Genomic DNA, 27,001 nt, shown 5'->3' on the forward strand with positions numbered 1-27,001 from the left:
GTAAAAAGTTCCAAATGTTTTGGCGGCATAGAATACACAAATGAAAAAAGTAAGAAAGACAATTTCGTGTATTCAGTTGCAAATATCATGAGTGGAAAGAGTCAATAAAAAATGCATATCTGAAATACAAATATGTATTTGTTAAACCCCCAGTATATTTACATTTTACTGACCGTTCGGTACCTAACAATCCTTAATAAACACTCCTAGTTTTTATATAGTATATATGTACTGTGTTGCTTATGGAGTTCTGTTGTTCCATGTTTATGGTTTGTGATTGTTTGTTTTTGTGTTCTATGTCTTTGGCGTTGACCCTGTGCCATTAAACGGGGTTTATGTTTAAACTTTCGACTACTTTGCTTGTTTCTGTAGTATTTCATATAAATATTGTTCAATTGCAGGGAAAATTCGACGGTACGTTCGAGTGCCTATTTCGGTGCAGGTAGTGGGCAAATTTGGCTGAGCGATGTTACTTGCCAAGGATACGAGACTTTGATCGACTTGTGTATGTTTAGGACGTGGGACAATCACAACTGCGGACATAATGAAGATGTCGGAGTTACATGCAGTATATATCACCTTATATCACCTACAATAGAAAAATGTATAATTATGATATAACAATATATACGTAAATCAGACATAAACATTGCACATACATAATACAGCAACTAGATACAAAACAGAAAGTATAATAAACATCGATTTTAAAAGAAAAAGGCAATGCGAATGTTTCATGTAACAATGCAAGTCATAAACATAAAATTCTTAAGGAATTTTGATGACTATTAAGATATCAAAATAATCGCATGTTTATCATAAGATATTCACAATAACGAAAACATGATCTTTGGAAAACTATGATTTATGAAAACATCATGACCTAGTAATCTTATTTATGGAATGTATGTAATCCTAATAATGGCCTCAAAAATGTACTAAACTGTTAAATGTATTTCAGATGTGTTTATTGGCTTTGCCATTTAGTTAGAAATCATGGTAGTTTTTTGTTAACATTAAAAGCATGCATCAATGTTATTGCAAAGCATTTTGACCATACCAACCACAATAAGCCGTCCAAGATGGCTGCCAAAATTAAACAAAATGAATGTTTTCTTTCTAATAGGCGTCTTCTTTACGATATACGATTATATTTAGACATCTTTTTATATTTCGAACACATTTAGTGATTCCGACGATATATCACTTCTGAAATGAATTTAAATAGATAAATTACTGAAAACCACATCCAATTTTAATGGAAACTTTACCGTATTGAAAATGTTCACATTCTACTATCGTCATCAGTTCTATTTGACTAAATCACGGCAGGCGGAAAAACTTGCGGAAGCTTTTTGCAATTGAAAGTTGACATTTTAAAAGCCTTAAATTGAAATTCGAAATGTTTTAGGTTCAAGTGCTATTAGACTACGTAACGGCTCAACGCAATCAGAGGGTCGTTTAGAAGTCTTTCACAATGGAACATGGGGTACGATCTGTGATGATGGTACAGACATAAACTTTGCCAAGGTCGTATGTCGACAGCTTGGATATGCTACGTAAGTTATCTTGCCAAATATGTAAATGATTAAAACAAAAAAATGTTAAAGAATTTCTTGTTCATGAAAAACATTTTCCTTCGCTTTAATCACTAATTTAGAAAACGATGTTTATTGGCAGTATATGATACACACATAAAAGAGTGAGAAACACATCTGCATTAATTTCAATCCAGAAATCGGAATCAGGTTGTTGTCTTTATGCTTGGAGCATTTGTAGAGAGTGATTTATAAAAGTTCATTTTTTAGATATCAAAAACAAGTTATCTTAATGAGTAACATTTATCATGAGTGGACAGGGTCAATAATCAGAAAAACAATGTTGTTTTTTTGTCTAGAAATATGTATTTGTTTGTCTTGTTCACTTCCAGGGACAATGTTGTTGTTCGTACGGGGGCCTATTTTGGTGCAGGTAGTGGTCAGATTATGCTGGACGATGTTTCTTGTCAAGGAGACGAGATTGTGATCGACTTGTGTATGTTTAATAGATGGGGACAACACAACTGCGGACATAATGAAGATGTCGGAGTAACATGCAGTATATACCATCTTTGATTTATCAGTTCTAAAGAGTACAATAGAAAAATGCATAATATGATATAATAATACATACATCAATCAAGCATATACATGTTCAACCCATGAAACACCAGAACTGCAAACACACTGAAGATGTCGGAGTTACATGTAGTATCTTTTACTTCTCCATTTCTGGAAAGTACAATAGAAACATGCATAATCTAATACTATTCTTCATTCATAAATCAAGCATACAAAGCGTACAAATATAACCAAAAATTTAGGTACAGCACACCAGGTACAATCGAGAATGTATATCATTATTTAGGAGATAAAGTTAACAATAAAAGGAAATGTGTATTTTGTTATAACAATGCAAACCTTCAATAGTTAAATCCTAAAGAAACATAATGACCTTTCAGAGATCAAAATAATTGCATATAAAGCAACATATTCACGATGCCAATAGCAATATGTTTAGAAATAAGATTTTTTAATCACATCAAGAACTAAGAGTCTTAGTTATAGAATGCTTGTAGTCTTATTGATTGCCTCCAAATCGTACAAAAAAAACTTTTTTCTTTTAATTTTGTGCAGTGGGTTTGACATTTGTTCAGAAGTCACATTATTATCTTCAAACAGTACGCATTGATGTTCTTATAAAAAACTAGACCATACCAAGCTCAATAAGGCGTCCAAGATGGCTGCAAAAAATCAACGTTTACTTTTAAATAGGCGTCTTTCTACGAGATAAGAACTAATTTTAGACCATACCAAGCTCAATAAGGCAAAAATCAACGTTTACATTTAAATAGGCGTCTTTCTACGAGATAAGAACTAATTTTAGACCATACCAAGCTCAATAAGGCAAAAATCAATGTTTACATTTAAATAGGCGTCTTTCTACGAGATAAGAACTAATTTTAGACTTAACTTTTGATAGTTTGGACATATTTAATGAGTACGACGAGATATCAATTCTGAAATGCATTTAAATAGGAAAAATACTAAAAACCTAATAAAATCATTGTCTAATCAGCAAAGGTTAATATCAAAATATTGCATATTCACCACGAGAAGTTGGCATGTCGATTGCAAGACCGATGTCAGTAGGTCAAAGGTCAAACAATACTACAAATTGAATGGTATACATACACATTTCTTGGCTTGTAAAATTTTGGCTTGTTAAATTTTTAAGTAATGGTTTTGGCGACGGAAACTCTCGAACAGCTCCCAAAGTCATTCAGAAGCAAGTTTTCATTTGATAACAAATTATGAATAGATACATACTGATCAGGTACATTAAACGTAGCGTTAGTAATTCTATTGAGATATATACACATTTGAATTAAGAAAAATATATTAAACCTGAATTACGAAACTTAAATTATCTTAACATGTTTATTTAACACTTTACTTGTAATTCCATCCATACATTTTATTCAACAAATCCCTATGAACATACATCAGGCGGCGCTTACGTTTACTAAAAAAACTACCATTAATTACGTTATTAATATTGAATGGTAATTAGCTAGACTGTATTTCAAATGAAAACATCTGTTGTCGTTGGGTGGTAATGCAAAAACATAAATTAAGCAAATCAATATATTCAAGTGATAGCAAAATGTGTCAAGATACAATTTGTTAAAGCCCCTGAAGGTATTTAAATTTGTACTACGTAAAAAGTTGCGATTAAGCAATTAAGTATAATATAAAGGTGCACTCGTAATGCTATTGATTGTTATATACTCGTTATCATAGTAACCTGCTATGTGCCGGACGTAGACGATGCTTCCAAAGATTCTGGGGCAACGATTGCTTACAACGCGACAGTTATGTACACATGTGCAGTAGGCCACATCAATACTGATGGCAATTTAGTAAGGACATGTCAAACTGACGGCCAATTGGACGGTACTCTCCCAACTTGCACTCGAGGTATGAGGGCTATATGTATAACACATTCGGGTACTGGTTTGTGAAAAACATGTTTACACTCTTATCGATTTTACATGCAAAAAATACTGCTTTCCGTTTAGAAACACTGCTTTCAGTTTAAAATGTGTTAGACCTTATTTTATTAAATTAACATGTGTTGTTTTAGTGTAGGCTTACCGTTGTTACATAATAATATACAACAAACCCTAGTTTCAACATTGGCATTCAGTATTTTATTCATTTGATCAGCCAAATCATTTGCAAAATTCAGTTTTAATAAAAATGGACCGCTCATGATTTAAAACGAATATTTGAATCGTATAGCGGCCCAAAACATATGTTTGTTCGAATCTATATACCTTGAGCAAACCTCACAAAAACACAAGAACTAATATTGTGTCGATATAGTCTACTGTTATCAGGCAGTATTCTAATAAGGAATTTTTAATGAAATGCTTTTATTTGGTATCAATGCAAAGTTTGAATGAATGGGTATAAATATTTTTCCAATCAAGATCATTTACACCTAGTTCTGCCTCCCATTTCAACTGTTTTGTTCAAAGTTATACAGATACTCAATATATTGTACACCTTTGCAGTACCAAATTTTATAGAAAATGTCTCATCGTTTTGTTGTCTAATGTAAGTATTGTTCCAAATAGTTTCTTTAGCTATAAAGCTTACTTCTTTGCTAAACGTTACACTTGTCCATGGTTTAATAATATCAACTTAAGAAGAAATTTCGACTTTATTTCAAGCATATCAATTTTATTTGGGTCTAGATAACATTTGAAGATAAAATCTTTTCAAAATTTAATCATTATCTTTTTATATACTTTTACCCAATTGGAACCGTTTTGAAACAACAATCGTTTAACCAACTTTTATATATATATATACTTTTATTGCACATTCGAATTTTAGATTGTCCGGCATTTTTAAACCTCCATTTTCATAATTCTGCATAATTTGATTTCGTGAAACTTCATCAGGTTTATTGTCCAATGAATGTTTCAGTATTTTTGTTTAATATCAGTTAAAATCTATTAGAATGTGATTAAAGTACTGTTAATGGGTACAATAATTTTGGAATTGCAAACGTTTTCAAAACTGTTCTGTTTCCCAAAGCGTGATATTTATTTATTTTCTATTTGTAATTGCTGTCGCAGAATCTTATTATGTTATCATATCATCATAGCGCGCTGCTCCGTGCGTGACGTCATCGTTGGATCTTTTCCGACATCTTTGAAATACTTCTCTACTTCTGTTGATCATTACAAAAATGTATACAGTTAGATGGAATCAATAATTTGCGTAGTAATGCAGCTGACGTCATACTGTCGTCATATGTTTTAACTTGACTTTTTGGCGTCTATTATTCAGACGGAGTGTTATATATGAAATGTAAAAATATAGAAACAGTCTCAAAACATCCCGGACAACCCTCGTATATAAGATGTGTAAAATAATCCTGAAGTTGTTAAGACCACTCTTGAATAGGAAAGTAACACTTTGATAAACTGGTTTACTTCCAATTTATGCTAAACCTAACTCATATTAAGCAATTTCAGTTTGCTTAGGCAATGTTAAAACATACAACAATTAAATATACTTAATCACATTATTGTTTGTGAAACGTAAGTTAAACTTTTAGGCGTTAGGGTAGATAGTTAATTAACTTATAATTCTTAAGTGTGCAAAAGGGCAGCCAAGCAACTGAATAATCTTCAAAAATTAAGCATTTTTACAATCAATATAAAGCTTATTATTTTTAAATGTTTTAACAGATCCAATTTCAACTACTATCCTGCTGTTTGGAAAGCAATACCATCAAATAATATAAAAGGGCTATAAAAATCTTTTTAAAGATTACACCTCTACTTACGAAAATATTCTGCATGCGTTAAATTGCCAACATTACAACATTACATGTGATGCATCGCTATTTAAACATACAAATTTCTGCTCAGTGATTCACTAGAATATGTTCAAAACCTTGTTGCGTTTGCGACATGTAATTTCAATTTCAGATATGTAAAGTTTTTAGATGAGCCAACATCAAGAACAACTAAATATCGGAAAAACTCTCTCCGTGCAATAGCCTCCAAAAGAAAATAAGGTGCTCTTTAAACTACTTAGAATTAAAAATGCTGATCCGCACCTTGATAGGTCCCCCTTGTGAATGCCAATTGTGCAAATACGCTTTTATAACTTAGCAATAAGAAGAAAATAGCAATTATAATAAGGTGTTCCGCTGATTATCTTTTATCCTTTGTCTCCACGGAGAAGGAGTGTTTTTTTCAGTGGGATTGCCTACATCCACTAACAAGATGTGGCATTCAAATATCAGAAAAGATTTCAGCGGGCATTGTGAATATGAATAAAATTTAATAAATGAAAAAACAAGGGCTAGGATCTGTTTATCATTGTTTCAAATGTATATATCATTAACTTCTGTCGAACACATATAACTACTTGTGGGTGTTTTTCGGCAAGTATTTGTTAAGGTGTTATGGATGAAATTTTCAATTAACATTCTTACACAGAAGAAGGTACTGACATTGTCAGGACGGTGGCCGGACAGAGATGGGGTGGTTACTTTTAGGTAGGAATTGGTGCAACTATGCCTTTTTACGCTACTGTTCCTAATAATTTTAGCAACATCTAATAATATTTAAATTACACTATAAATTAAGCATCGCCTCTTAGCAATACTTTCCAAATGCGTTTTCTAGCAAGCTACATTTTTGCAACATTTCTACAAACTACAAATCATTGTACACTGTCATGTACATAATGCTACTTACATTTATTCTTTTTTTAAAAGTAAACGAGTATACTTAATTTATAATCTTGAGAGAACTAACCATTTTTCAGTGGTAGTTCAAGTAGAGAGATGGCCGCGTGTGGAATGGACGTACAGCTTAGGCAACTGCTTGATGTTATCACAGTATACTGTGCTCTTATCCATCTTACTTTTTGTAATTGTATGCATGAATATGTTAACAAACGGCTTTTGTAAATACTTGTTTCAATATTGTTCCTATTTCAAAATTATGTACTTTTATTTCCAGGTCACCAGGTCTTTGTTATGTTTTGATATCTTATGTATGTTTGTTATTCATGTCTTAAAATAGCTCATTTGGATAAAGTTTCTTTTAAGTATATACCCGACTTTAAATAAAGATATCTTGTATCTTGTATATAGATGGTTGTCAAGTGTTCGAAAATGTTAAATTTGTATATGATCGTGTCATTTGCTTTGATTGATTTTCAGAAATCATTTTAATAATTATATTATGAATGCAAATATGACGGTGCAATATTTAAAGTTTAAGTGCCCCTTTTTAAAATTACACTGATAACATGATCAATTTGAATAAATTTGAAAGTCTTAATAATATACATCAATTAAAAGTATCTTTATTAGTCAACATATCAACACTTCTTTTGTAACACATAATTTTACTGTGATAAAGACAGTCCATATACAATAAATAAATGTGCTTTATCTTGCAAACAAGTATGTTATTTGAGTTAAAATATAAAATTTAAAAAGTAACATAATCGAAAGCCACACTTATCTAATAAATTTTCATGAATTAAACACCCAATTTGTTTTAAGTGTGTTGGATTTAAATTAAAGTGTTATGTTTAACCATCTGTTCAATTTGAGGATCAGAACAAATCTCAACTTCCGTTTTCTTTAATGGTTCAAATATAATTTTGTACAAGATAAAAACCGAAATCTTCAATAGCCGCCAAATGACACAAAATGATGAATTTCTTTCAAAGTTATATTTGTTACCATTGTCCACTTGCATGCTTTTATATGTTTTGATTTAGGCACAATTGTTGAGAAGGCAAAGTCTACCCCATAACCTTTTGTAGGCCTATTAATTACTCATTCAATTTCCGAAAAACCTTCTAAAATCGTAAATTGAAAACCTGGTCGCATTGCAGCATGTCTAGTAAATATGTTTTCCTTTGACACTATGGCTGCGAGTCCTATTACAATTTAAGAACTGTCATAGCCATACTAGAATTTTATATCAATATTTACTTTTTTCAGGCACTATCGCCACCAGTTCTATTCGAATGCTAAAAGGCATGCAGAGGATCTTGCGGTAGCTTTTCACGATGGAATGTTTGCATTTTAAAAGCCACGATATGATTGAATTCAAATGTTTATTTCTTAAGGTTCACGTGCTATCAGACTACGTAACGGTACAACGAAATTAGAGGGACGTGTTGAAGTACTTCACAATGGAACATGGGGTTCCGTCTGTGGGGATGGTATAGACACAAACTTTGCCAAGGTCGTGTGTCGACAGCTCGAATATTCTACGTATGTTATTTTGCTAAATAAATAAATGATTAAATCAAAACCAAAAAGAGATAGTTCTTGGTCAAGCATTTTATTGCTTTATTAAAATTATTTTTCTTCGCTTTCATCACGTGTTCATGCCAATAGGTTCCAAATTTATTGGAAGTATTAGATACATGAGTGCAAAATAAATTTCATTCCAGGAATCGGAATCAAGAAGGTGTCTTTATGCATTGAGCATATGAAGTGATTGTGTAACAAAAACAATTTTAATGGAAAAACTTTTTTATCTGAATCATTTGCATAGTGCATGAGTGCAAAGAGTCATTGATAAAAAAATTGCATTTCTCAAATTTAATGTATCAGACTTGCTTAATTTCAGTGACAATGTGACGTTACGTTCGCATGCCTATTTCGGTGCAGGTAGTGGCCAGATTTGGCTTGACGATGTTACTTGTCAAGGAAACGAGAGTATGATCGACTGGTGTATGTCACGCCCATGGGGACAGCACAACTGCGGACATAATCAAGATGTCGGAGTTACATGTAGTACATATCACCTTTTTTCTCCATTTCTAAAGAGTACAATGGAAAAATATATTCTAGTACAGTGCATACATCAATCAAGCGTACACAGGGTTCAAGTATAATAAATCATTTAGATACAAAAGTAAGTACAACCGAGAATGTTTACCGATTTATAGGAAAACATAGAAGGCAATGCGAGTGTTTCATATAAAAATACAAGCAGAAGAAAGTCAACGCTTAAGGAACATTTATGACCATTTGGATATCAAAACAATCCCATATAAAAACATCATAAAATTATTCACGATAGCTAAAGCAATATGTTTGAAAGTAGGACTTAGGATAGTATTATGAACTAGTAGTCTTAGTTATGGAATGTATTTTATCCTAAGGATGTACCATAATGATTACTTTCTTTCAAATACGTGCATTGCCTTTTAGCATATTTAGTCAGAAATCATTATATTTTATTGTTAACATTGAAAAAGTATATAAAAGTATATATAAATGTAATATCATTAAAGCATTTTGACAGTCCACCAAGATCAATAAGGCGTCTAAGATTACTTCTAAATTTATACAAGATGAAAGTTGACTTAAAATAGGCGTTTTTTCTACGATATTAGAACTTATTTAAGACTTCTATTTGATATTTCGAACACATTTTGTAATCCTGACGAGATATCACTTCTGAAATGCATTTAAATAGAGAGATTACTTAAAACCACATCCAATATCTATTTGCTTCAAGCTACATAGAATCTATTAAGCCAACGCTGTGTCAAAGCCGCTATGTCAGAGTGTTTTAAAATAAAAATGGAGATTTCACCGTATTGATTATACCAGTGGGAGTTTTCTGAATAGTGTCTGGAAAAAACGTATTTTTTACAATTTGCCGCGTGCAAGACCTATGTCAGTAGGTAAAAGTCATAAACACACTAAATGCCCCAAAACTCCTAGTGTTTTGACTTGTCCGGGCTGTAACATGTCCACGGATTAAATGACTTTACAACAGATCAAAGGTCAAGATCACATTAATGTCATTGTTCAAAATACCTTGGATGATGGCTTCTCCGAGCTGTAACCAGGTCATGCAATGACAGATTGCACAAATGTTCACCCTGCAGGACCCATAAATATATGGTTAATTAAAGGTCTCATTTTAAGGGTCAGTTGTAAGATTTGCTTGTATTTTTCTTGTTTGACATCCCTGTTATGCATAGCCATCAATTCATCACTCCTTACATTCCTAGTCAAGCACTTTCGACACCAGTTATATTCGAATGTCTATCGGCAATATGAGGGACTTGCGGAATGTAAAAAAAAACATAATATAAATGCCACGTTAGATTTAGAAATAAAACGTACTTTTTCTCTTCTATAGGTGAAACTGCTATACGACTACATAACGGTGCAGTGCAATTTGAGGGTCGTGTTGAAGTATATCACAGTGGAACATGGGGTACGATCTGTCGTACAGATATAAACTTTACCAAGGTCGTATGTCGACAGCTCGGATATGATACGTAAGTTATTTTGCTAAATCAGTAAGTGATAAAAACAAAACAAACTTGTTGAATTTTGTCTAGATATAAAATTTAATATTTATTGTTGTTTTTTTAAACCATTTTGTATTCGCTTTAAGCATTTATTTATGTTAAGGTTCCAATTCAATTAGGAGTTTGGGATACACAAATGAAAAAAATAAAAAGACATCAGCATTTATGTCAATCAAAAATCAGAATCAAGTGTGAGTTTTTATATTTTGAGCATTTGTATTGATTCAGTAGCAAACTAGTTTTTATAAATATCAAAGTCAGCTGCATATATCATGAGTAAAAAGGGTAAAAAATGAAAGCAAATGCAATTTTATCAGATGATTATTTATTTAATAACCTTGTTTAATTAAAGGGACAACGTGGCGAATGCCTATTTCGGTGCAGGTAATGGCCAGATTTGGCTGCACTATGTTACTTGTCGGGGGAACGAGACTGTGATCGACTTGTGTATGCTCAGACCATGGGGACAGCATTACTGTGGACATGGAGACGATGTCGGAGTTATTTGTAGTAAATATCACCTTTCAATTCTCCGTTCCGGTATAATAAAATAGAAAAATGCATAATATAAAAGTTGTGTACATATATTAAACGCGCAGTAAAAGCGTACATACATAATTTAGCAGTTAGATTCAAAACAGTATAATCGAAAATGTGTATGAATCTAAAAGGGAAAATACAAGCCTTACATAGTAAATACTTAAGGAACATTTATAGCAACTCGAGGATCAAAATAATCTCTTATAAAACATAACATATTCACAAAAGCGAAAGCAAAATGTTTGAAAGTATGATTTCTAATAATATCCTATGACCTAGAGGTCTTAGTTAAAGAATGTATGCACACCTGATGATGGCCAAAAGGAAGTAGTAGTAGTAGTAGTAGTAGTAGTAGTAGTAGTAGTAGTAGTAGTAGTAGAAGAAATAGTAATAGTAGTAGTAGTAGTAGTAGTAGTAGTAGTAGTAGTAGTAGTAGTAGTAGTAGTAGTAGTAGTAGTAGTATCAGTAGTAGTAGTAGTAGTAGTAGTAGTAGTAGTAGTAGTAGTAGTAGTAGTAGTAGTAGTAGTAGTAGTAGTAGTAGTGGTGGTGGTGGTAGTAGTAGTAGTAGTAGTAGTAGTAGTAGTAGTGGTAGTAGTGGTAGTAGTAGTAGTAGTAGTAGTAGTAGTAGTAGTAGTAGTGGTAGTGGTAGTGGTAGTGGTAGTGGAAGTAGTAGTAGTAGTAGTAGTAGTAGTAGTAGTAAAAGTAGTAGTAGGAGTGGTAGTAGTAGGAGTAGTAGTAGTAGTAGCAGTAGTAGTAGTAGTAGGAGTGGTAGTAGTAGGAGTAGTAGTAGTAGTAGTAGTAGTAGTAGTAGTAGTAGTAGTAGTAGTAGTAGTAGTAGTAGTAGTAGTAGTAGTAGTAGTAGCAGTAATAGCAATAGTAGCAGTAGTAGTAGTAGTAGTAGTAGTAGTAGTAGTAGTAGTAGTAGTAGTAGTAGTAGTAGTAGTAGTAGTAGTAGTGGTTGTAGAGGTTGTTGTTGTTGCTGTTGTTGTTGTTGTTGTAGTTGTTGTGTTGTTGTTGTAGTAGTAGTAGTAGTAGTAGTAGCAGTAATAGCAGTAGTAGCAGTAGTAGTAGTAGTAGTAGTAGTAGTAGTAGTAGTAGTAGTAGTAGTAGTAGTAGTAGTAGTAGTGGTTGTAGAGGTTGTTGTTGTTGCTGTTGTTGTTGTTGTTGTAGTTGTTGTGTTGTTGTTGTAGTAGTAGTAGTAGTAGTAGTAGTAGTAGTAGTAGTAGTAGTAGTAGTAGTAGTAGTAGTAGTAGTAGTAGTAGTAGTAGTAGTAGTAGTAGTAGTAGTAGTAGTAGTAGTAGTAGTAATAGTAGTAGCAGTAGTAGTAGCAGTAGTAGTAGTTGTACTAGTTGTAGTAAAAGTAGAAGTTGTTGTTGTTGTTGTTGCTGCTGTTGTTGTTGTTGTTGTTGTAGAAGTAGAAGAAGTAGTAGTAGTAGTAGTAGTAGTAGTAGTAGTAGTAGTAGTAGTAGTAGTAGTAGTAGTAGTAGTATCAAATGAGTTAAATTGATCCAAGATCAACAATTTTACTATTGAATCTTTTAACGAATTCGCTGATTTCGCTTCGGTATAGTATTCATTGCTATGGGACAAAATTATACTTAATCATATGTTTTTCGATAGTTTTTAGAGATTTATCAGTGAAATAAAATTGATTTTTCATTATTTGAAACAGTGAAATTATCGTTCTTTCATTGTTTTTAAAGTTTAACCAGTTCTCAAATCAAATGTAACATCAGCGCAAACAGGGCTTACCACAATATCAACGACTTAAATTCCGAAATGACGTGTACGTTCGTTATAAAGATAAAGTATATTTTTTTTTTAAATGGTAAAAATAGTTAGGAAGCTTCCATTTATAGGCACTAAGGCAACTGCTTATGAGAAATCTGATGCACAGAGGTTAAATTTGAGTGACCGTAAAACTATTGATCAAACTATTTTCGAAGAATGAACAATGTGTATTATAGAGAAAGAATGATGGAAATTGAATTCTTAATGATAAATAGGCATGAGAGTTTTGCAAATGTGTTTTATTTAAAAATTTCCAATAAATAAAATCAATTACCACTTGATGAATTTAATTAATATTTTCAAACATTGGTATTAATACATTTGGTGGTTATAATATTCATGCCGAATATTTGAATGATACATAGCCATAAATCTACCACATACGGTCTTACCACAACTTGGTAAAACTACTTCTGTTAAAATTATAATAAATTATTTTAAATTGTTTTTCTACTATTTAAACCATGTCAAGCCCTTGACAATGATTATCTTTTAAACGCATATTTTATCGAAGCTGTATATATTATATCTTCGCATATATGTGATTCGTTTAATACTACTGAATCATGGTTACATCCTTTTGTTCATCCTCTTAACTTTTTCATCTTCTCATTTATATAACAAATAATTTATGATTTTGTTGCATATACATGTTGACGTAATTTATTGTAAACACATGAGTTGTTGCGATGCGATGTACAGTATACATGTCATAAATAAATATATCCATCTATGCATCAGTCCATCCCATCCATCCATCCATCCACCCATCCATCCATCCACTCATCTATCTATACGTATATCTATCTTTTATGGTTACCTACACCAAAGAATACAATAATCAGATTAACTGACTGACGCCACTTGGCGTATTAAATGTAAAAGTAATGGTTTTAGCGACGGAAGACCCCTAACAGCTCCCGGTATGAATTCCATATAAATGTGTCATTCAAAAGCAATGTTGTATTATGACATAAATTATAAATACGTCGCATACTGATAGTGTTATGTTTTTCCAAATATGAATTTAAGTAACGTAGAGTAACAACAACCGAATATAACATCAAACAAAATAAATGTAGTAACATGGCATAATGACACCAACACATGCTCTGAAATTTGTATCGCAATTCACGTTATCTGTAGCTCTTAAGGTTTGTTAACAAACAAATTCAATTAATTTTGATTCTCATTTCAATAAATAAACACAGAACATGTTCTAAATTTGACATGTTATTAAACACTAAACAAGAAATTCCATCCAGAAATAGTATTTAATATCATAAATTGAACAGACAACAGGCGGTGCTAACTTAAAAAACTTATAAAATTAATGCAGTTCAAATTAAATCATAGAAAGCTTGATTGTATGATGTTAATGCAAACACATAAATTAAACGAATCCATAAACAATGTTGTCAACATACAATCTGTTAAAGTCCTTGTAAGATTTGAAGTGTAAGTACAACGTTGCAATCAAGGTGTTATTGTTTGTTGTATATTCGTTTTCACAGGGGCGTGCTCTGTACCGGACGTAAAAGACGCTTCCAAAGATTCTAGGGCAGCGATTGCTTACACAACGATAGTAACGTACACATGTGCAGTAGGTCACATCCATACTAATGGCGATTTAGTAAGGACATGTCAGGATGACGGCCAATTGGACGGTATTTCCCCAACTTGTACTCGAGGTTTGTTAGTATTAGGTTTAATAATTCGCCTACTGGTTACGCTACTGTGTGATTTATCGTAGACTAAACATTCTCGTACAATAATTGAAACCTAAGTCTAAACATTCGCATTTAGTATTGTATTTAACTTATTAACCTTATCAATTTGAATTCGTGTGTCTCCTTTGGCGTCTTTTTGTTTTGTTATATGATCATTGAAACGATGTTGTGCTTATGTCAATGATCATGGTTAACATACATATCGTAATAAGAGGTTATGTGTATTTTGTATTTTTATATGTGTATGTGTATTTTTTTGTTGATTGAATAAAATGTTTTGATACCCTTTATAACAGTTCGAACCATTTGTGTTTAAGTATTTACAACTGTTACAATGAAATATAAAATATGAACCTCTTCAACCATGCTTGTTGTTTTTTTTTAACATTCGATGTATAATTTTTATAGTAATTGACGTTTTAATAGCCGTGCTATTTCATTTAATTGATTTAATTTCCAACATTCATATATTGGTCGTTCTCAAGAAGAAAATAACGCGAAAGTTTGTCTGAATAATGAGTATCATGCAACAAGATTTGTACCTGAAATAATATATGTTGTAGGAATTAAATATCAGAGCTAATATTTGAATTATCTAGGTATACCAGGTAAAGATGTGTTTCATCTGTAGGAGGTATATTCAAAAAGAGAACTAAACGGTGAAAAAAATCGCTTCCTTTGAAACGCCCATATAATTATTTCCAAAATTATACTTGATGATTGTCACTGCACTCATTCATTATATCTCGATGCAATTATACCAAAATACGATGTTTTTAATCAATTATCTACGTGAGTGGACAGGATAAGTCTAAGCACAATGTCACTAGTAAGGATTTCACATTTTAACCCTGCAAGCATTTTCAGGAAAACTAATATTCTATAAAGTATATCACTCCATCAAGGTTTTCAAACATTTCTCGTTTCTTTTGAACGTCTATAAAAGTTTGGTTTCAACTGTTTCATTATTTTTTAGCATAGAAAATGAATTAAAGCAAACATTTATCGTTGCCTACCTGTATGCGTATTCATCACAACTTCAATTTGCCAAAACCTTTCAATAGCAATTGAAAACCTAGTGACATATTTGCGTGTCTAGTAAATATGTTTTCCTTTAGGCACAATTGTTGAGAGCTCTAGTGCATAGTGTTACTCTTGTCAATTTGTATGCCTATTCATCACTCGTTTAATTTGCCTTCTTAATGTGAAAATAGCAAACATGGTCGCTTTTGGCATGTCTAGGCAATATCTTCTCCCTTAGCCGATGGTTACGAGTCCTATTTAAATTTTCAAATTGTCATGGTTATGCTTGAGTTTAATTTCGATATTTCCATTTTTTAGGTTCTATCGTCACCATTTCTATTTGACTACCTTACGGCACATTAAGGGTCTTGCGGAAGTTTTACGCAATGGAATGTTTACATTTTAAAAGCCACGTTAGAATTGAAATTAACAATGTTTCTTATTTAGGTTCAAGTCTTATTAGACTACGAAACGGTTCAACGCAATTAGAGGGTCGTGTTGAAGTATCTCACCATGGGACATGGGGTACTGTCTGTGGGTCTGTTATAGATATACAATTTGCCAAGGTCGTTTGTCGACAACTCGAATATGCTACGTAAGTTATTTTGCCAAATAAGTAAATAATTGAAACAACACAAACAATTTGTATTTCATGTACATATATGCAAAAGTTCTAAAAATGTATTGTCAGTCTCATACACAAATGAGAAAGGGAAAAGGACATAAGCATTTATTTCCGGTCAGGACTCGGAATCAAATGGGTCTTATTATTCTTTCAGCATTTGAAGTGATTGAATTTCAAAAGTTGTTCTTTTTATTATAAAAAAAACTTATTCCAGTCAGTTGCATATATAATGAGTGGAAATGGTCAAATATCAGAACGGATGCATTTCAATCACAGAAATATGTTTTTTATCAGACTTGTTCAATTCCAGGGACAATGTGACGGTACATTCGAGTGCCTATTTCGGTGCAGGTAGTGGCCAGATTTGGCTAGACGATGTTACTTGTCAAGGAGACGAGACTATGATCGACTTGTGTATCTCCAGTCCATGGGGACAGCACAACTGCGGACATAATGACGATGTCGGAGTTACATGTAGTATATATCACCTTAAATATCTCTTTCTGAAGAGTAAAATGGAAAACAAATATAGAACATTATAGTATAGTTCATACATAATCAATTATGCAATGTGTATATACATGATAGAGCATTTAGATACAAAAAAAGGAAAGTAAAATCGAGCATTTATATCGACAGAAAAAAATGAAAAGGAATGCGTATGATTCATACAACAATGCAAGCCTTTAATATTGAAATCAAAATATTCCTATATAAAACATAAAATATTGACGAAGAAAAATGATTGATTTATGATAGTATCATGTACTTGTCGGCATAGGTTTAGATTGTATATAATTCTTATTATTGCCTTCAAAATGTTCCGAAATAAATAATGTTAAAAATATAAACAAAATGAAAGGTTACTTTCAAATAGGCGTCTTTCTACGGCGTACAAACTAATTTTAAACTTTTATTTTTTTATTTTTAAAAACTTTTAGTAATATTGACGAATCACCACTTCTGAAATGCATTTAAAGATTTGAGGTAGGTTATGTGAGGTTATAAAACGAATAAAGATTGGAAATCTTAGCAAATACCGTCAATCTTACAAAAATTCTGATTTAATGGCGTATAAGCAGGCTAAATTTGTTTTAAATATTGCGTGTTAGCAATAGATTACAATACCATGGGGGAGATTTGGGCTTATTAAAAATCGTAGTAAGCCCAATGAGTTTTGAAAAGTACTAAAAGGCTCTACAAGATGCAATTTAAACGATAAGATGTCTCCTGGTGCTTGGTTTGAGCACTTTTCGAAACTTTCGGCAGATGTAAATTTGAATGATCACGGTTACGTTTTGAAATAGAAAATGAGTTAGGAAATCGAGGGGAATTCAAAGATGATACATAAAATACACCGTTTACCGAAGAAGAAATTTTTCGAGCTATTAACGCGCTTGCCGTAGATAAAGCTCCAGGAACAAATGGTGTACTCGCTCAAAACTACTAAGAATTTCACATAACCGTTTTTAACTCGATCATTTGATCCTGTCTTTGATTCGGGTCAATTTCCTTATAAATGGTCTAAGAGTATTATTTGCCCTATTCATAATTCTGGCTCAACGTATTACCCTAATAAAACCGATGTATATCATTGAAAAATTTACCCTGTAAAAAATCTTACTTAACAGTAGGCTATACAGTTGGGTAGAAAACAATGGTAAAAAAGATGAGGCCCAGGCAGGATCCCGATCTGGTATTTCAACGATTGATCATATTTGTACTGTTAATGCACTGATACAAAATATCTTCCAAAGGCTAGGGGTAGAGTTTATGTTTTATACGCTGACTTCGCCAAAGACTTTGATAATATCCATTAACCAGATCTGTATTCATGATTAGCTTATGTTTTACGGCAATGTTTTTAACATTGAAAGCTTTGAATGGAAACCTCGCTAGTCAGAACATGGTCTCACACAAAGCTTCAGTTGTTTAAAAGGTACGCGTCAAGGTGACATTTGTAGTCCTCTGATTTGTGTCTTGTATATATATATATATATATATATATATATATATATATATATATATATATATATATATTTAAGAGACCACAGCAATTCAGGTATCTTTGTATCAAACGAAATATCTGACATACGAACGCTAATGTTCGCTGATGACGTTGCAAACCCAAAGCGACAAATGAATGCAATTAAAACATAATGTGTAGGCACCGGGATAACAGTGAACATAACAAAACTGAGATTATAGTATTCCTTAACGGTAGACATCTCCTAAGCACTGAAAAGTGGTCATTCGATGTCATGAGAATTATTGTTGATTCATTTTATAAGAATATGGGCTTGATATTTACGCCCAGCTTGTCAAGGTCCCAAGCCTTAAATAAGTTAGCTATGCCAGCTACCAAATCGGTCAATTGGACCCAAGGAATTTAACATAAATTTGGAAGTCTTTACAATGCTAAAACTTTAAGATATTTGACTCTATGTCGAAACCAGTATAAAAGTTGTTTTATTGATCCGAAATCAGAGGAATTAAATATTATCCTTTGAAAGAACGCGTTCAAAATCAATATTGTAAATGTTTTTAGGCGTAAATAGGTTTGTCAATAATGATGTTCCATTTGGAAAATGTGGTCGTTGACCACTTTTTAGACTATACATGCAAATGTATGAAGTATTGTTGTAAATTAACTATCATGCCGAATTATCGATATCCCAGGAGCTGTTATCGTATTCTAACACAGCATAGGGAGGCGAACGTGGGCGTCCGAGGTTAGAGAGGTCTTGTTTAAATTTGGGTTTGGTTTCGTATGGGTAAGTCAGGAAGTTGATGATGTGAAGATAAAATTAAATACTTCAATGACATCTGTGCATGTCCAAGTTATATATTTATCTGAGCAATCATTGGAAATAAAAAGCTTTTTTATCATTAACTGCCAAATAAGAAGTTGTCCCCCTAGTAAAAGGTTTTTCGATAAGAGGAGTCAATTTGTTTGTAACTAAATATTGTGGAATAGATGTATAAAACGTTGAAAAGTCACAAGTATTTAGCACTGAGACCTTATATCGTCGTCTTTCATCATTTACTAAATACATGTATAAAGAATTATTGATAGACCAAAAGAGATTATTTCAAGAATTCTCATAAACTTTGCTACAATGTTTTTCACATGAGCCTTAATAGCAAATAAGCAGAATGTAAGTAAAATTGAAAGAGAATATTCTTAAAATAGTTATGAAAATGATAAAGATAAAATTGTACGACATTGATGTATATATGTTTTTGTATATTTGGCCGTGGCCGTAAATTACTTAATAAACGTGACTTGTAGTTGTTTGTTAAAATAAAAATGGAAACCTTAACGTATTAATAGTTCTAGTCTGAATTTGGTCTGATTTTTTCACAATATTGAATGACAAGTAATGACATATTACAAGGTCTGAAAGAAACCTCACGTTATAAAATGTTTTTTTGTTTGTTTTTTTTTTTTTTTGGGGGGGGGGGGGTGTTTGTTGTTGCTGTTTTGTTGTGTTTTTTTTTTTTTTTTTTTTTTTTTTTTTTCTTTGGGGGGGGGGCTGGTTGGGTGGTTATTAAGAAAGAATTAATGTTGTATCTTGGCTGTACCTTCAAAGATCATGTCGATTGCAAGACCGTAGTAAGTAAGTCAAAGGTCAATACAACACTAAAGAATTTACTATTTGAACGCTCAAACAAAACTTGTACTTTGGTTTGTCTGGGCTGTAACATATCCGAGGATTAAGGGATTTTACAATAGATCAAAGCCGAAGGTCCTACTCATTACGGTCATTGGTAAAAAGTCCTTGTATTTTGGCTTTTCGAGCTATAACTTGACCATGTATGTTACCTGGAAGACCTATGTAAATACGTAAAAAGTAAAGGTCAAACTTTAAGGGTCAGTGGTAGGATTTGCTTGTATGTCACCTGTTTGTCATCTTTGTTATGCATAACCATCTATCTGTCAACAATTTCATTCCTAGTCAAAGCACATGTCAATTTGCCAAATTGCAAATAAAGCGATATGAGTTTCATATCAATAATAGCATTTTATATTTAATTCAGCAACCCTTCGATGAACTGTTTTAACTATTCAGGGGCGGATTAGAGATAGATGCGTTTCGACAAATCACTAGTTTTTAAAATAATAAAAGCAAATAGAGTATGACGTTACTCTTGCTCATATGAATTCTTATCCAACATTAGTTGAAATTGCTAGATCTTCTTATCGCCCTTATAGAAAACCTCTTTACATTGCAGTGTGTCTAGTAAATATGATTTCCTTGATGTACAATGGTTTCAAGTCATGTTAGAGTATTCAAATGTCATAGCCATTTTAGAAATGAATTTTTCTTTCACTATCATCACCAGTTGCATTCGTTTGTCCACCGGCACACGAAGGGTCTTCTGGAAAAATTTCACAATTGAATGTTGAAATTTTAATAGCAACGTTATAACTTTAAATTAGAAATATAAATGTTTTTATTCTTTAGGTTCAAGTTCTATAAGACTACGTAATGGTGCAATACAATTAGAGGGACGTGTTGAAGTACTTCACAATGGAACATGGGGTACGGTATGTGGGAATGGTTTAGACATAAACTTTGCCAAGGTTGTGTGTCGACAGCTCGGATATAATACGTAAGTTATTTTCCTAATTTTGTAAGTCACTGTGATTGAAACAAAACGAAATTGTTGAAATAATTCTAGGGCAAACATTTATTGCTTTTTTTCGTTTTAATAACTTATTCATGCAGACAGTTTAAATTTTATTAGCAGGATGGGTGACACAATTAAAAGAGCGAAAAAGACATTAGCATTAATTTCAATCCAGAGATCCGAATCGAGTTGATGTCTTTATGCTTCGAACATATGTATTGATTCAGTAAAAGAAAGTTTTTTTAAATGACAAAATCTGTTGCCAATATCATGAGTGGAAAGAGTCAATTATTAGAGATAATGCATTTTTAGATTAAATATATATTTATCAGACATGTTCAATTACAGGACCAATGTGGCGGTACTTTTGAATGCCTATTACGGTGAAGGTACTGGCCCAATTTGGCTGGACGATGGTACTTGTCAAGGAAACGAAAGTGCGATCGACTTGTGTATGTTCAGACCATGGGGACAGCACAACTGTACACATGGAAAAGATGTTGGAGTTACATGTAGTATATATCACCATTACTTTCAATGTTCCATAATTAATTAGGAAAATGCATAAAATAACACAGTATATAATATATATATCAATCAAACATAAAAGGCGTACAATAGAGATAAACCTTTTAATACAAAACAGTTAGTAAAATCGAAAATGAATTAAATATTATAGGTGAGTTAGTAAGTAATAAAAGGAAATGCGAAAGTTTCATATAACAATGTAAACTTTTAATAGTAAATACTTAAGGAACTTTTATCACCATAGGAGATCAAAATAATTGTAAAACATAAACTATCAACAAAAGCGAAAGCAAAATGTTTGAAAGAAGGATTTACGATATTATTATGAACTAGTAGTCTCAGATATAGGATGTATGTAGTCCAAATGATGGCCTCCAAGTTGTACCAAAAGGATGAATGTCTTTCAATTTTGAACATTGGCTTTGACATTTTGTCCGAACTCATCATAGTTATTATGTTAACATTGAAAATATATACATTACGGCCAAAACCACAATTAAGATCTAATGGTAAAATACCCTATTGTTTTGGCTTTTCCGGGCTTCAATGTGTCCAAGGATTAGTGGTCTCCAAGAAAGGACAAAGGAAAATGGTCAAGGTTCCTTGGAATTAACTCTATTCCCACAAATATTGACTGCACCTATAGTGAGAATACCCGAGTTATATGCAATGGTCGCTTGATAGTCCCGTAAGCTGTCCGGTTTATTAAGAGATTTTAAGCAATGTCGTGCTACTGTTGAAAAGAACAGAATTGCTCCAAAGATTCTTGATGAAACGGATCCCTGATAAATATTTGCGTCCATTAAAAAGATATCAAGACATTATAATTTCTTTGGTCTTGCTACAACAACCAATATCCGAAGTTGAAGTAGTAGTAGTAGTAGTAGTAGTAGTAGTAGTAGTAGTAGTAGTAGTAGTATTAGTAGTAGTAGTAGTAGTAGTAGTAGTAGTAGTAGTAGTAATAGTAGTATCATAGTAGTAGTAGTAGTAGTAGTAGTAGTAGTAGTAGTAGTAGTAGTAGTAGTGGTAGTGGTAGTGGTAGTAGTAGTAGTAGTAGTGGTAGTGGTGGTGGTGGTGGTGGAGGAGGTGGTGGTGGTGGTGGTGGTGGTGGTGGTGTAAGAAGTGGTATATTTAAAGTACTAGGGCAAGAAGTTTGTATTTTGAGGCTCTAAGACTATTACTAATGACAAATCTGATGCTAACAGGTAAGATCTATCTGACAGTAAACTACTTATAAGACTAATTTCGAAGGGAGAAACATGTGGCTGATAGAATGATGGACATTGCAATCAGAAAAGTAGCCTAAAGGGTTTTGAAAAAAAAGAATTCCAATTTTCAAATAAATCAAACAAAACACCATTTGATAAATTTCATGAATATTTTGAACACATAAGTACCAATAACTTTCGGTGGAAAAAATAATTATGATTTTATTGTTAATATGGACTTATTTCAACCAAATGCGGTCTTCACAGAACGGGGTGAAACTTTTCTGTTTAAAATATAATCAATGCTTTTTAATCATAGAAACGATGTTAAGCTTACGGCAATGATTATCTGTTAAATGAGTATTTTTTTTCGAAATTGTGGATATCATTTCTTCGCGTAGATGTGTGATTATTTACTACTATTGAATTATGGTTTCTTTCCTAAACAATGGCATGAAAATGTTCAGGTTATCATGTATCCAGTTACAGGGACCTACTATAGTTTATCGAAACTATTATAAAAATGCGTGTTAAAAACAGTTATAGAGAACGTAATTCTATTACGGACGCCCAATTCGGATTTTGAAATGGACGTTCCGCATCTGATGCTGTTTTAAGACTTAACTTAATTTTATAGTACAAAATTGGAAAAAGAGATTATACGTCATTTTTGGTTTGTAAATGTAAGGTTTTGATATCGTCTATAGAAATGCATAATCTAAAGATTAATAAATGTGGAATACCAGGAAAAGTACTTAGAACTGAGAGTGAAATGTATCTAAAAGTAAACTCTGGTCTTTGTCGGAATACTACTGCCGTGAAAGATGAATTATACTTTGTTTATTTAAAACCTTCTGCTATAAATATAAGAAAGAAATATGTAAAGAAATACTATTGCGTCTGACCATCTGTGTTTATGTAGTAAACCACCGAATATTGCCTGATGTAATTCCAATAAAGGTTCTTCATTTAGAAGCAATGTGGAGTTTTGAGACAATTATACATAGGTAACATACGGATAACGTAATGTTTCTTCCAAATATAATTTTATAAAACGTAGCGTACAACAAGGACCAGATATAGCATAACATACAATCAACGTATTACTTTGGAGTTACATGGCATAATGACATCGTGACAAGCTTTAATATTAGTCTTGACATTCATGTTATTTGTAGCGTTAAGGATGTTTACCAGCAAATTCTACAACTTTTGATACACATTTTAATTAATAAACACTGATAGTGACATCAAAGACTCAATTTAACACGTTTACTTAACACTTAACAAGTAATTATATCCAGAAATTCTTTTTAACATAATCATTTGAACATACAACAGGCCTTTTTGACTAAAAAAATAAATAACGAAATTTAAATTGAATGATGTAATAAATAAGCTCAATTGTAATTTAAATGAGACTTTCTGTTGTCGAGTGGTGTAAATGTATAAACATAAATCAAACTAAAAAAATTAACAAAATAAGAAAACAATGTTGTCGACATATTATCTGATTAAGACCTTAATTGATTTGAAGTGAAGTACAAAGTTGCAATAAAAGTGTTAATGTTTGTTATCACAGTAACCTGCTCTGTACCGAACGTAGATGGCGCGGTCAAGGATAATCGGGATAATCGGGATACGATTGTTTACAACATAACCGTATCGTACTCATGTGCAAGAGGCCACGTCCATACTAATGGCAGTTTAGTAAGAACATGTCAAGCTGACGGCCAATTGGATGGTATTTCACCAACTTGCACTCGAGGTATGTGGGTATTAGGTATAAATATTTGGCTTCTGGTTTATGGAAACCATTTTCATTGTTAATCGTATTTAATGCTCAAAACACTGCTTTCAGTTTCATATGTAAACATGAACAAAAACCGTTTTTAAATTTTAATAGTCAATTTAACACATAATATCCTTACATCTACCTGTAATTTATCATAGGCCCACCATTCTCGCAGAACAATTGTTAACCCAAGTCGAAACATTCGCATTCAGTAGTTTTATGTAGTAAACAAATCATTTGAATTCGTCTGACATCCTTGTCGTCGTCTTTTTGTTGTGTTATATGATCATTGAAACGATGTGTAACCTATGGCAATGCATATCGTTTACATAAATATTTTAGATATACTTTCTTTCCGTATATGTGATTTGTTAATAATAACATAATAGTATGAGGTTACTAGTATCATCATGAACTATTTTAATGCAATTTATACTTATCATTTTTTCCATGGTGGACATGAGCCTCGGCTCACTAGGAGGCGTTATATAAGCTCTGCTGATTGCGAAATGTTTGAATCACTGTGTGATTTACAAGCCAAATATTAACACTTTTGTATTATGTGCTGCTTGATCTTCTTGTAATGTCTTCCTTCTTCCTTGCTTCCTTGCTTGCTTCCTTGCTTCCTTCCTTGCTTCCTTGCTTCCTTCCTTCCTTCCTTCCTTCCTTCCTTCCTTCCTTCCTTCCTTCCTTCCTTCCTTCCTTCCTTCCTTCCTTCCTTCCTTCCTTCCTTCCTTCCTTCCTTCCTTCCTTCCTTCCTTCCTTCCTTCCTTCCTTCCTTCCTTCCTTCCTTCCTTCCTTCCTTCCTTCCTTCCTTCCTTCCTTCCTTCCTTCCTTCCTTCCTTCCTTCCTTCCTTCCTTCCTTCCTTCCTTCCTTCCTTCCTTCCTTCCTTCCTTCCTTCCTTCCTTCCTTCCTTCCTTCCTTCCTTCCTTCCTTCCTTCCTTCCTTCCTTCCTTCCTTCCTTCCTTCCTTCCTTCCTTCCTTCCTTCCTTCCTTCCTTCCGTCCGTCCGTCCGTCCGTCCGTCCGTCCGTCCGTCCGTCCGTCCGTCCGTCCTTCCTTCCTTCCGTCCTTCCTTCCTTCCTCCCTCCCTGATTATTATTGGCTACCTCCAATTTCGTGAAGACAAAACTCGAGGGATCCGATGTTTCGAGCGACCCGATTTTCAATTTTCCAGTTTGATATGAAATATCTTTCAGTGTATTTTAAGTTTGAAGTCGTCAAACAGACTGTTTACTAAGACACCGATTCTTTCCTGTAAAGGACGTGAGTGGGCGTGTTGGTGTCTTGGTATAAGTAATGGGTCCTCATTAGATTTCTCAGGTGTTTGACAATTATTTTCTTTCATTTGGGTGTGACATTTTGAAAGTAAGGAACCCGATCTAGCTATCCCCCCAGTCATGGGTCCTTCACTAGATTGCTCAGGTGTTCGACAATTTGTAAGTTCTTTCTCATTTGCCATATTGCAAAGCAAAGTGACAAGAAGGATTTTTTTTTTTAGAGATCCCGATGTTGGATCGATATGATAGTGTTTTAATCATATTTTTATTACTCATTTAAATTTCTCACAATTAACTTCTCGTCATTAACTGTCATAATTATCATCCCAAGCTCCGACCTCGAGGGAACGCCGGTTCTCGAGCGACCGCTTGTTCGAGGGAACGCAGTTTCACTGTACATACGTTTCTAGCTTTTTACTATTATTAACATCTTGAAACCAACAAAGTACGCATTGATCATAAACACGTTGGATTAACATATCCAATTCAACTTTCGTAACACTTGCATTATGTTACATGTATGTATGTCCAAACTCATCTAATGTGCGTTTTAATGGTAATGTCAGTACAGGTATAAATATGATTGTGTTTTGATCAGGCGTCTTCAGATAAAATTATTGCGCTAAGGTTTCTCCAAATGGAAGAATTAATACAACTGTCAAATGGTGGGCAATCTTGAGAGGACTCGGTTCAAACCAAGCTATTTGCACGTATTCCTACTAATTTAGCATCAAGATTAGTTTTCTATGGATGGGTTTATATAAATTTATGAGTAAATATATTTCAAAAAGAATCAAATTATTTCATATTATCAAATTTGTCATATTGTGAACTGTACGATATGCGCACGGTAATAATTACTATTGAGGAGATAACGTAGCAAACAACAAACAACAAACGAGGTTAACAAGTCTTTCTTTAACGTATAAATATACACATACAGTACGCAAAACCGCTTGGCTGAATATTCTCGAGGCTCGAAGTATTATGGCCAGTCCCTGATATATCGAGCCAACGGGTTTCGATTGTATAGATAATTGAAAACGTCTTATTTGGTACGCGTCAAAGATATTTAACTAGAAGTACCATGTAATTCATATTTGTTTGTTACAATAAACGATGCCTTATTTTACAGTCTTAAGTAAAGAATTAATAAGGTGTGATGTCTAGGAAATTAAAAAAAAGCAAAAATCAATTTCCGTCCGAATAAAAACGCGTGTAGCCACTTAATCAGAACGTTGGTTAAAAAAACAATAACTCAAATATACTTATCAAATAACAACTGGGATAATAAAACATGTTACATTAAAAACGTTAGCAGTAATATATTATTATTATTATTAAACGCGCATTGACTATTAGCGAGAAGAAGAAATGACCTTCTGGTGAAAATTTTCAATGTCTCCCAAAGGTC

At 32.8% G+C, this 27,001-nt stretch overlaps 2 protein-coding genes across 2 annotated transcripts in view; both read left to right on the forward strand.

The window, feature by feature from the left end:
• Nucleotides 1–898: 898 nt before the first annotated feature.
• LOC128237795 (scavenger receptor class A member 5-like) lies at nt 899–6,624 on the forward strand. The gene is made up of 5 exons (XM_052953381.1): nt 899–905; nt 1,412–1,559; nt 1,931–2,097; nt 3,843–4,019; nt 6,566–6,624. Exons 1-5 carry the CDS (start codon nt 899–901, stop codon nt 6,622–6,624), a joined length of 558 nt encoding a protein of 185 aa, XP_052809341.1.
• A 291-nt stretch (nt 6,625–6,915) lies between these two features.
• The window catches only part of LOC128237796 (deleted in malignant brain tumors 1 protein-like), a 60,342-nt gene continuing 40,256 nt past the window's right edge, over nt 6,916–27,001 (forward strand). Inside the window, exons 1-11 of the mRNA XM_052953382.1 lie at nt 6,916–7,000; nt 8,220–8,367; nt 8,729–8,895; nt 10,259–10,400; nt 10,786–10,943; nt 14,279–14,455; nt 15,965–16,112; nt 16,453–16,619; nt 20,612–20,759; nt 21,126–21,292; nt 24,096–24,281. Coding sequence (XP_052809342.1) covers nt 6,916–7,000; nt 8,220–8,367; nt 8,729–8,895; nt 10,259–10,400; nt 10,786–10,943; nt 14,279–14,455; nt 15,965–16,112; nt 16,453–16,619; nt 20,612–20,759; nt 21,126–21,292; nt 24,096–24,281 — 1,693 coding nt within the window. The remainder of the gene's footprint in view (nt 7,001–8,219; nt 8,368–8,728; nt 8,896–10,258; nt 10,401–10,785; nt 10,944–14,278; nt 14,456–15,964; nt 16,113–16,452; nt 16,620–20,611; nt 20,760–21,125; nt 21,293–24,095; nt 24,282–27,001) is intronic.

This window comes from Mya arenaria, chromosome 6, assembly GCF_026914265.1.
Source record: "Mya arenaria isolate MELC-2E11 chromosome 6, ASM2691426v1".
NCBI classification, from domain to species: Eukaryota; Metazoa; Mollusca; class Bivalvia; order Myida; family Myidae; genus Mya; species Mya arenaria.